The sequence below is a fragment of the Piliocolobus tephrosceles genome, chromosome 6 (genome assembly GCF_002776525.5).
Source record: "Piliocolobus tephrosceles isolate RC106 chromosome 6, ASM277652v3, whole genome shotgun sequence".
NCBI classification, from domain to species: Eukaryota; Metazoa; Chordata; class Mammalia; order Primates; family Cercopithecidae; genus Piliocolobus; species Piliocolobus tephrosceles.
The window spans coordinates 91,265,847-91,278,280 of record NC_045439.1 but is presented as its reverse complement, the minus strand read 5'-3'; the positions used below and the strand labels follow the sequence as shown (position 1 = coordinate 91,278,280).

The 12,434-nt window shown below is 47.4% G+C and overlaps 1 protein-coding gene across 1 annotated transcript; it reads right to left on the bottom strand.

The window, feature by feature from the left end:
* Positions 1-5,424: 5,424 nt before the first annotated feature.
* Positions 5,425-10,268, bottom strand: TLNRD1 (talin rod domain containing 1). The gene has a single exon (XM_023193401.3). The coding sequence runs from the start codon at positions 8,926-8,928 to the stop codon at positions 7,840-7,842; it is 1,089 nt and encodes a 362-aa protein (XP_023049169.1). The 5' UTR covers positions 8,929-10,268; the 3' UTR covers positions 5,425-7,839.
* Positions 10,269-12,434: the final 2,166 nt, after the last annotated feature.

Sequence of the window (12,434 nt, the reverse complement as noted above, 5' to 3'; positions counted from 1 at the left end):
TAAGTAAGGTAATATTTTAATACAGAGAACATGCCTAATACTGTCCCAGATACCTAGTAAATGTTTGCTAAATCAGAAACTTTTACCATTGGCCTTGCTAAATCTGACACTATTCTAGACCCAACTGATGAAGGCATAGTAAGTGTCATTACCAGCAACTTGCCCCTATGTGACAATGGGCTAATGCATTCATTTATTATTAATGTGAATCTAGAAGGTGTTTTGTGGCTGCCCAGGATGAAGCAAAACGTCCCAGTGAAGTCAAGAATTGCCAGTGTTTCTAGAAACCTTCGTAGGCAAGAAGCTTTGCTTGCCCTCCAGAAAGAGGGATGAGGGGAACTGGAACACTTGAGCCACCTATAAGGATGCATCTTTAGTGGGCACTATGGTTCATGCTTGTAATCCTAGCACTTTAGGAGGCCAAGGCAGGCAGATCACGTGAGGTCAGGAGTTCGAGACTAGCTTGCCCAACATGGTGAAACCCCGTCTCTACTGAAAATACAAAAATTAGTTCCAGCTACTTGGCAGGCTGAGGCATGAGAATTGCTTGAACCCAGGAGGCGGAAGCTGCAGTAAGCTGAGATCATGCCATTGCACTCCAGCCTGGGAGCCTGCGTGACAGAGCAAGACTGTCTCAAAAAAAAAAAAAAGAAAGAAAAGAAAAGAAAAAGGATGAATCTTTAAAATTATTTCTTATCTATTTAGTTGAGTTTACCTATCTACTTTAGTTATGTGGATAATCAAGGTGGAAAAACTCCCATTTCAATCTGGTTTATTAGAGTCATTGTTGCTGAGTCAAACGGAATATAAAGCCATCTTCATGGGGCTCTCCTTCGTCACAGCCACACTTACATAATAATCACAGCAGACCCAATTTAAAGAAACAGTATAATAAATATTCCTCCAGAGTAGTATGATTCCATCATGAAGACAGCTAAAATATCAGGTGATCTATTTGTGTCAGGTTTATGGAGAGTTCTGCATTGCGTTTGAAACACAAAATGCCCACATACCTTAAAAATCAAATTTGAAGTGATAACTGAAGTAGAAGCATGCTTTTGTTTTTAGAAATATCTTTATCACGGAACCTGCATGAGAAGGAATGTTTAAGTAAAACCTAGCTGCCAAGTAAACATTTAGAAAAATCATTAACCCAAAATACTATCTGAAGGGAGATGCTAGAATGACTTCCCAGTTAATTTTACAACAGGAAGTTGATGGTCATCAAAATGAGAAAAGTTAAACTGAAAGGGCATCAGTGAACACTAAGTGGACCTGGGTTTCCTACAATAATCTCCAATTTCTGGAGGTTTATCATCAATGTAGGTCTCTTAAAAAGTTGGTAAGAGAGCCAAGGTAACTAAATGATTTTTCACTTAAATAGTATCTGGAGTACCATCTAATATTTGGGAAAATTAGAACAAAATCAGAAGCTATTAAAGCTTAGGTGATGCACTATAATTTCAGCAGTTTTTCAGGTCAGTATGTTCATTAAACTTGAATGCACAGCATATATATTTCCCTTCCTGAAACACTGGATTTAAAAATTTTCCTCTCTATGTCTACTTCAGCAAAATCTGGATACATGTTATCTTTGACATTTAAACAGACTTGTCAATCAAACTATGAATTATAAAGTTTAAGATCAGTAAATGGATTCACTTTTAAATTATGCTAACAAATCTTAATTAGCATTCAAATCTTACCTGAAGTCTAAAATGTTTGACTGATGTGCTTTTAAAATTATAAGATACCCAGTGTTTCAGAGAATCTGGATAGGAGGTTGGAAACCACACAGAATCCTTCCCAGGGGGAGACTGAGAAAACAGAGCTATGCTCATCATCTGGGCCATCCTTGAGGATGTTACAGTACACTTGCTGTGTCAAATTACTGGAAGGGTAAAGGCAAGGTTATTATGGAAAAGTGACTTTAACACAGTTTTTTAGATCATACTTCTGCTGACTTTATGAAGAAGACAGAACTAGTCTTTTTTTTAATTTCGTGGGGGGACAGGGTCTTGCTCTATCCCCTAGACTAGAGTGTTGTGGTGAGATGATGGCTCACTGCAGCCTCGACTTCTTAGGCTCAAGTGATCCTCCTCCCACCTCTGTCTCCCAAGTAGCTGGGACTACAGGCACATGCCATCATGCCTGGCTATCATTTTGTTTTTTTAATAGAGACAGAGTCTTTCCATGTTGCCCAGGTGGGTCTTGATCTCCTGGACTTAAGCAATCCACCCATCTCAGCTTCCCAAAGTGCTGGGATTACAGGCCTGAGCAACCATGCCTGGCAGGTACCAGTCTTATAAAGCTCATCACAAGGACTTACATTTCATGTGAATTCACTTAATTTTTACAATGGGAAAAGCAAGAAACAAATGTTTAGATGACATCCGCGGTAATACCTGCCCACCTCACAAGATTGTACTGAGGACCCAATTACATAATACACATGAAAGCACTTTATAAACCAAAAAGATCTAAGTAAACATAATAAATGCCTAGGTTCCCACAGTAAAGAATGAAACTATGATTCAGTCATGGCCACTGCTTTTATCTGCTTCTCAAATATTTATGGGACAGAAATCACTGGGAGGACCTGTCAAAAAGAGGGCTCTAATTGGGTAGGTCTGGGCAAGGGCGGGCCAAGAGTCTGTGTATCTACCAAGTTTCTGGGTGATGCCAATGCCAGCTTCTGGGGCCACCCTTTTGAAGAATTAGACTCTAAAAGATCATCCTAATTCCTGGTGCATGGTCAGCCTTAGAGAATATATTTCTTGAGTATATTGCCGACTTTGGTTATACTTAAAGTGACCTTTGGAATAAGTCTGTATACTACATCTGATTCTGAATATAGTACTTTACAAACTCAGTATCAAAGTGTTCTTTCTTGGGCAACCAAAGAGCTAAAGGGCTGAATTTTAATTAGACTGTCTGCTATTCCATTTTCCAGGACAAGAGTCAACAACATGTAAAAACACAGAATGCTGTTTTGCCAGTTCACTATTGTATGATTTCAGCTCATCTCAAAAGGGTGGTGGGAGGTAGGGAAGAACCCTGTACTTGTAATCACATCCCTCTCTCCAAAAGAAAAACCTGGATTCTCAAAGATTTCAAATTAACAAGAGAACAACTTGTCTTCTCTATCTGGAGAAATGGTCTCAAAATATCCAGGAGAACAAAACCACCTGAGCAAATAAGTAATTTGCAGAAATGCTGATGCCTCCTGATAGAGAAGTACTCTAGACTCAGACCTGACAGAGAATAAAAAAGAAACCCACAGCCCCTGTAGGGCAGTGGTTCTCCAAAGTGGGCATGCATCCGAATCAACTGGGAGGGCTTGATAAAACACAAACTGTCACACCTCAAGAGTTTCTGATGGAACAGGTTGAAGGTAGGGCCCAGGATAAGACTGACACTGAGGGTCCCACACACCAAGCTGAGGTTGGTCTGAGTCTAGCACTGAGTCTAGACAGCAGCCTTCCCCCACATCTCACTCACAGCTGCACACTAGCACCAGCAGTGTCTAGCAGCACACACAGTTGGTCCCCAGTAAATATTTGCCGAATGAATGACCATTATAACCTTCATTTCCAGGAACAATTTTACTACTTGCTTATGTATACTTGCTGCAAGTATCTTATATACAGATTCATTAAAAAAAAAAGAAAAAAAAAGAAAAAATTACACATATGCTGTGAACTATAGCCCTTAACCTTAAGGGGTCCACAGTTAAATTAAACTGACCCCAACCATAGACACTAGTATCACACTTTTTCCTTATAATACCCGGACAGTTAAATCTTAGAGCCCTCTGCCACTGAAGTCGAAGCAGACAACTCACCTATCTAAAGAACCCTAAAGTAAAACCCTGTTTAGTCAAAATGGAGCAATTAATTGCATACATACTCCTACCAAAAAAAAAAAGTTAAGTAAAGACAAGAATTTGCCAGGGAGGAACACAAATACCTGTGCCCACACTGGAAACTCAGAGATGGTCTCCTTAAAGCCTCTTCCAGTTGCTGCAAACCAAAAGGCAGCCCAGAGAACAGCCCCAGGTGAAAATGCAACTAAATCTTTAAGGATTTCTTCTCTAAATCCTTCCACGTTCACTAAGCAAAGCTCAGAAAGAATTTTGGCAGTCATTTCTCAAATCCTCTGCCTGATCTGCATGTTACCATAGTCACATTCATTCGGAAAAACAGGTGTTTCTGTTAAAATTAGCTGTTCCAAACTGCCAAATATTTTAGATCCCTATGCCAGCTTTAAAAAAAAAAAAAAAAAAAAAGGCCGGCAGGGGTGGCTCACGCCTGTAATCCCAGCACTTTGGGAGGCCGAGGCGGGTCGATCACGAGGTCAGGAGATAGAGACCATCCTGGGTAACACGATGAAACCCCATCTCTACTAAGAATACACACACACACACACAGAGAAAAAAATTAGCCGGGCGTGGTAGCGGGCGCCTGTAGTCCCAGCTACTCCAGAGGCTGAGGCAAGAGAATGGCCTGAACCCGTGAGGTGGAGCTTGCAGTGAGCCAAGATCGCCACTGCACTCCAGCCTGGCCAACAGAGCGAGACTCCGTCTCAAAAAAAAAAAAAAAAAAGTGTGTGTAAAATAACCAATCAGATGTAACTGATGCTTCCAGAATTATAAAAATGAGGATGGGGTGGGGGTGCAGTGCGGGGTAGGGAAGAAGGCAAATACACACACATCACATAATTTTTGTATTTCCTATCATCACCCGGAATGGATAATAAAGGCTATGCTTAAAACAGGCAAAGAAAGACGGAGTTGTGCTTTTTTCTGGGTAAGTCTTTTGTTTGAAAGACTGTTTTTGTTCCATTTACTGAGTTGACTATCATAAATAATGTCTTTTCTTCAAAGAACTTAGCCATCATGATTTCCTTTTCTTATGACCATTCAAAGGAAGAAGATTCTCAACATTCCCTGGTCAAGATGATGTGCGTTAAGCCTGTGTAAGAAAACTTGCCTTCAGGAGTCAGAAGAACCCAAGGATTAATGTCTTAAGTTAACCTTAGTGTAGTTCAAAAATTAAGAAGCAAACAAAAAAAACACAAAAAACAAACAAACGAAAAAAAAACAGGCCACTCTGATTTTATTCCTGGAACCAGTATCTCTCCTGACCTTATTAAACCTTATTATGAAACAGGTCTGAGACGCTGCTTTTTTTAAACATCAGGGGCTATTTTAAAAACAAGTTTAGCAACCTGGGACATTAGAGAAAAGTTAAAATATCAAAGACCTGTGCCCAATTCCCTTGCCTGGCATTCCTCACTCTGGCTTCTAGAAATCTGCTGGAAAAAAAGTACAAGCAGAATTCATTTCAAGACACCTGCTGGAAGAAAAGCCCTGAACTTTATTTTATAAATGGGAGGTGGGGGGTGCAGGGACGGTGAAAACACTTAAGTTTAGAACTTTTATCAACTTTAGAGGATAGAGATTATGCATGTTACATGACCAAATGTAGAACATACAGAAACACCAAGAGCAATTATCATTTAGGTAAGAGGTTTCAAAATTCATTTAGTGACTAGCTAACTTCATCCAAACAGATACGGGAAGTTATTTTTTTTTTTTTTTCCTGGCTTGAGTTGTCCTGAAAATTGCTTCTGCAAGGAAAGAGTCCAGGAAAAAAAAAATTGGCAATTCTTTTTTTCTTAATCTAATATCAGATTTACAGATTCCTGGCCCTTATTTTACTTAACGTTTGTTCCTTTCAGTTTACTCTTTGTGATCGGCACAGGATATATGAAAATCAACCGTATAATCAAACTCTATCATTACTTGTGTACATTCAACAAATAAAAATTTCTATATGCATGCAGGATTGTTACTGGCACATGAATTAGAATCCCACCTCCCTTTCATCCTGAACCCCATCCCAACGTTAAAGGGCAGAGGAGAGGAATAAAGATGCTCAAGGTCATTTTCATCTTTTAAAGCCTTCAAAAACCCGAAATTTACCAGGATTTAGGAGAGAAAAACTGCTCCCATAGTCATTTTTTTTAAAAATGTAAGTACCCTACCACTTTAAGACTTTTTCAAATTTCAAATTCAGGGCGGTGAAACAGTCCTGGCCTTACCCAACACAGGTTGAAGACTTTTACACATTGCATTTCATGTCCTTGTAATAAAAACAGCGATTCAAACAAATAAAACAGTCAATATGACTTTGTTCTCTCTCTTAATGTATTAAAAAATGCTTTCTTTTCAGATCTGTGGGAACTGCAAAGGTTTAAGCACAACAAATCCCAAGAAAAATGTAAATGGAACAAATCTAAAGCACGTACGAGTTTTTACTCATGTGGTCCTCCCAGGCTTCAGGCACTGTAAATAGATTTGTTGTGCTTTTAGTGGGAAGATACTCAGAATTTAACTAGGTTCAACAAAACTTCACACTCCACCACCACTCACATAAAAAAGACTCCTAAAAATGTCTACAGAAAAAACAAACTACCTTAATATTACTCCAAATTTCAATGAAAGATTCTTCCAACACACAATCAACCACAGCATCAAGGTCACAAAAATAAGCCCTTGGCCTACAATTATGTTGTGGCTCTAGAACATTCTTAACAAGCTTTCCATGATACTTCTTTCCTCTATTAAGCAGTCTAGGACCCTCTCTATATCTTTTCTGAAACCATAAGGATCTTGTCTGAATAGACCAGTGTACATAAAAGATGCTAACTATTCACACTTGATGTACAGTACTTTTACAGTTCCATCCATAGAGACTCTGAGTTGGGAAGGCTGGCATACCACACAGGATTAGGAAGTGCTTTAATCTAAAAATGATAGGCAGAATACAAATCAGAATTCAAGCAGCCCGAGCCACTGTTCATGATGATGGAAAGGTAAGTGGAGACAAAGGGAGCTAAATCACTTTCCAGGAAAAATGAGACAAAACCGTCCCAAGCACTCTACATAACCCAATCCCATTTGTGTCACCTGCCTTTGAAAATAGAATGTTATGCATAGTCATCTCTTCAGTTCCAGACTGCTCAAGCGAGTACTTCTTGAGCAGTACTTTTTCTTGAGGAAAAAGTAGAAAGGGTTGGGAACTGGGAGCCTGCCTCACTACTATTGAAATAGCCTTCCCACAGAACCTTCCCATACATGATACGCAGCATGCAAAATTACAATTATAGAAAAATCAACAATAATTGCAAAAAGCCATCTGAGAAACATAACATTTTAATAGATGAAATAAATACTCCAGTACATGCAAGGTAAAAACTTGACGTTGGGGGAAAAAATCACTCTATAGTGTAAATTAAAAAAACACACACTCACAGTAGCTTCCCCCCATTTGCAAATCACATGGCAAATTCATACCCTTTCCACACTAAGTATGCTCCTACTTCAACACGATTGCTTAAAAAAAAAAAAGACATACAAAAAAGGTAGCTACATCCATGTCTAAGGAGTGAAAACTGAGGTAACCTTTCTTTTAATTAAAAACACAAAAAAATGAAATGAACCCATGACCTCCTTCCTGCCCAATAATCAAATTTAGTTGAGAAATTCCGGAAGACGGGCTGGGGTAGGGGGAGGGAGTGATAACGCAACCAGCAGATGACACATCTTCCATCTTCCAGTCCCTACTGCGTGTGGCCTGGTGGACAGACACGTGGGCCCTCCAAGTGCGTGTGCAGGTTGTGTGCATGGCCCTGCCTTAAAATTCCTCTCGAGCATTTACCGTTGGGGAGGGTAGGGGGTTTCACCTATGATTTCTTTGGTATAAATGGTGAGGGGCAGAGAGTAAGTATCTTCCTTTAGTCTGGGGGTGGAAGAAGGGGTATGGGGGTGGGGTGCTAATTCACAGAATTGGAATTCACTGGCGGTAAAGTCCTGGGCGAAGACCTCTCCCTTAAAGCCTGAGATAGCAGGGTGCAGCCTTCAGACACGGCGCAGGCCGAGTTCCTCAGCCTCTCCCTGTGGTCCGACATCTTGGCGCCCCCGTCGGGGTGCTGTGCCAGATCCCTGAGGCACTGGGTCAGGAGCACGCAGGCCGACACCACGCTCATGGCGCCGCCCAGGATGGCGGTCTGCACCGCCTTGCCCTCGGCGCTCACAGCTGCCGCGCGACCCAGGAACTGCGGCTCGGTGGCGAAGCCTACTAGGGCGCTGACTGCCTGCACCAGGGGCCCGCTGAAGAGCGCGCAGCGGCTGCGCGCCAGCTCACTGGGCGCCACCTTCACCTCGCGCACGCAAGCCAGGAGCGCCGACGCGCTGGTGCTCATGCACTTGACGCCCAGCTTGAACTGCTCGCGGGAAAAGCGGTCCCGTGACTTGTCACTGGCCAGGGCGCACGCGTCCGTCAGGAACTTGAGATTGCGCGACAAGCCCTGCGACACCTCCAGCAGCAGCTGCGGAGTCATGTCGGCCAGCGGCGTGGCGCGCAGCACGGCGCAACCCTGCTCCACCTCATGGCGGCAGCGCGTCACGCGGTAGCGGTCCACCAGGCCCGGCTGCGCCGGCTGGGCGCCCGGCGTGGCCACAGCCGCCAGATAGGCCGCGTGGGCCGAGCACTCAGTCAGCGACACCACCAGGTCGCCCAGCTCCACCAGGCTGTCCCCCGCCTCCCCGAAGCGGCCCATGTTGAGCTGGCTCTGCACGTCGTGGGTGAGAATGGAGAGCCCCTTGGTGCGCGCGATGATGGTGTCCCGGCACTGCTCGAAGGACTCGGCGCCGGCACCAGAGGAGGCAGGGCCCTCGAAGAGCACTGGCCGCGCCTCGCTCGACAGCAGCAGGAGGTCGGCTACCAGCTGCATCTTGCCCTTGCAGTGGTCGCAGACGGATACCAGCCTCTTCCGCGGCTGCGAGCTGGCCCCGCCGATGGCGCTCGCAGGAGCCGGAGAAGCCGCCTCGCCAGTGGGCTTCCCGGCGCTGCCGCTAGCCATCGCGCCCGGGGGGCACTGGCATGCCGCTGGGGACCCCGCTACCACCGCCGCTGCCGCGGCCACTGCCGCCGCCCCGGCGGCCGTCGCGACTCAGCTGGCCAAGGCCGCGGTGCCTTCCTCGCACCATCATGCCATCCACCGCCGCAGGCAGAGGACACTGGGCTGCGGCGGCGGGAACCCGGGCGGCGCGGGGTGGGCCCGAGGGCCAAAGAACGAGGAAGGCTCTTCGGGGCAAGGGGAGGGGTTGCAGCTTTCGGCCTCCTAGAAGGTTTGCAGGAACCATGAACCGCGGCAGAGCAAACTCACTGTCCGCGCTCCTCGTCGCCGGGAGGCCAGGAAAGTCCCTTCTGCTGGTTCGCCACCGCCGCCTTCCTGGGCATGACCTGGCCCGGCCCTCGGAGAGGTGAGGACGGGACGGGGAAGCTGGGAGTTGTCCTTCCTTCCTTTCTTTGAAATCAAAATCCTTTCCTCGAGGAGGAGCGCGGGAGGCAGCACAGGCAGACTCTGCTCTCAGCCGCCGCGCTCGAGGCCACCTCGGGCTTGGCGGCGCACGTGGGCTTCAGGCGCCGTGACCCCGCCAGGCGGCACTTCCCCGCGACGGCGGCCGGGGCTGGCTCTCCAAGACGCGTGGCCGCCCCGGGCGCATCTCCTGCCTCCCGCTCTCGGGAAGCGGCGCCGGCAGCAGCAGGGCAGAGGGTGTGGCCCGCGCTGTCGCTGCCGTGCCGAGTCAGAGCCGAGCGGGAGCCTGCACTGATTGCGCACAGCGGCCGCCCGGATCGCGCTCAAGCTCTCGCCCGCCCGCCACGCCCGGGCGTGCCGAGCGCCGCGGCGGCCCCTTCCCGCCTCGCCGGTTCACAGCGCGCGGCCCGGCGCCGCGGCGGCACGCCCTCCCAGACCGCGCGCCCGGCGGCCCACCGCTGGCTGTCGACGCGAGTCCATCCCTGTCGCCTCCTCTTCTGGGGCCCGCAGCGGCTGAGCTCTCCCGAGACCCCGGGCCCCGCGCATCGGACGCCCCTGCACGAGTCTCCCTGCGACCGGGCCAACTCAGAAGGTGCCCCCGGCGCTGCGGCAACCGGCCCGGGCCCCGGCTCCTGCCATTTTTGTCAACCGCCAACTTCCGAACGAGCGGGGAGAAACTGAAAGGAAGGGCGGGGGCCGAAAGGCAGAGGGAAAAACACCCGCTTCCTCTCCGCGCGCGGCTTCACCTCGGAGCGCGGCCGTGGCTGTGCCGCCGCCCGCAGGGGCTGCCGGAGGCTTTCCCTCTTCCCGTCCGCGCCTCGCCCCCGGGCTCGCCGCCGCCGCCGCCGCCTCGGCCGTAACCTCCCTGGAGCCTATAGAAATCTTTTGTGTGGCGTCACCGCCTTTCGTTTAAATCCCGCTTCCTCCTCTCGTCCTTCCTCCCGCCCCCTCCGCCGCTCCCGGATGCTTGCGCGATGCGCTGCTCCTCCCCCGGGAAGCTGGGTGGCTGCGGGGGACGCCGCCGCCCAACGCGGACGCCACCGGCGTGGGGCCGGTGGTCACGGACCCCCCCGTGGTCGTGGGCCGAGAGACTGGGGAAGCGGACAGGGGAAGGCCTGCCCCGGGCCGGGGGCTCTGCGCACACCCATGGGAGACCGGGGCGCAGCCGCCCGCGGGCATTACGTAAGCTCTTAGCCGGACCAGGGGGCTCCACGCTTCCTCCCCGCCAAGAGAGGAACTCTAAAAGGTGACCTGGCCTCCGGGCTGAAGGCAGGAGGACGCTGGATACTGGCCCCTGGTGATTTGTTGGGGCCGGCGGGTCATCTCGGTCTGCGCGGCTTTGCCCGGTTTTCCAACGCCCCCTGCCCTTTGTTGTGTTTGATCCACTTCCGCGATGGGTTTCTGACCAGCAGTGCAGTGTAACGAAAAGAGGAAAAGAGCACTGGATGTGGAGTCCCAAGAGTAGGGCTAGATGCTTGCACGTTCCTCCCTTGAAATATGCCTTATGCAGTGAGAGCGCGGGCTCTGAACCAGACTTCCTAGGATCAGCCTTTCTCAAGCCATTTATGAGTTCCATGACCTTGTTCAAGTTATCTCTCCAAGTATCCGCCTTCTCTTCTAGAAACTAGAGACTGTGCACAGGCTGCTTGAGTACTTGGTTCCTAAACAGTAGCTGTTAGAATTATGAGCCTTGATCAGCGCAGTTTGCCCCCTCATAACGTCTATTTATTCGTCTGTATAATGGAATAATAGTGGCTGCTGTTAAATGAATTAAATAAGAGCGTTTGGAGGGAAACATTACTCCAGTTTCACAGATAAGGAAACTGATGATTAGGGGCTTGAAATGACTTCCCAAGATCAGGAAGACAGCATATGGCAGGGACAGGAGCCCAGGCTTACTCCCAGCCTCTTTTTACCGGACCTTGTTTTTCAGGAAGTGGTTAAAACACCTGGGCTACTCCCAGCAAAACGCCAGTCTCGCAGTCCTGAAACAGGTACGCTAAGGTGCCCAGCCCAATATAGGCTGGGCGTGCTGAGCCAACGGAAATGTTTGTTCTCTGTCCCTTCCTAGAACTCCAAGTCACCTTTCTCCAGTCAGTTAAAAATGTTACTTTTAACTAGAATGACGTCATTTCTGTGAATGAACTGTGAGACATGCTATTAATAAATTAACCATGAACAGCAGGCTCAAACCTGGATGGTCATCCTACTTATAACGTAAAGTATCCTTAAATATCTTTAGAATCCAGATGAACCCACTTATTTTGCAAACCGAGGTCAATAAAACTGAGTGGCATTAGGAAGCAATTCTGTAGGATTAATTCCTTTCTTCTTCTACAAGAGAAAAAAGAAAACAGTTGGATAAGTCAAGGTTTTTCCATGATGACCCAGGAATTGCACGTTAGTCCCTCTTAGCTCCAAAAATTTATGAGAGGGAAGTCAGACTCTTCTGTGCCTAGTTTATTCATGAGGCTGCTCTAAGATCAGGGGATTTTTTTTTTTCCAAAGCCACTTAGTGCCCCTGGGGGTCCCATTTTCCCTTTCTTCTACATATGCAGTCTGTTTTGTTGTTGATGGAAACCCACCCCAACAATGAGTTGTGTTACACACAGACTGTCCACTCTATTCAGTGAGGTTTGGTTTCATTTTTAAAACTGATAGCATTGTGTTCTTGGCCTTCCCTGCTTCATTTTTCAGATAGGGAAACTCCTTCTAAACTGATCCTCCCAGGCACTGCCTTCACCTTTTTTTAGGTTCACCTTTACTTTGTCCCATTGTTCATTCACTCCACAATCACTGAGCACCAGTCTTGTGCTAGGCACCAAAGTTAACATAATACGTAATATGAGGCCTCCTCTCTTAAAGATTAGAGTCCAGGGAGGGGAGTAGATTCACAAGAAACAGTCACAATTTCACTATTGGTTCAGTGAGAGCACAGAGTAAAAAACCTATAGCAAAGATAATTGGGCTTCACAGATACAATATTTGCAGATAGGCAGGGCCATGTGGTTCTTTCTGACCAGTGAAATGTAAGGGGAAGCTATGTA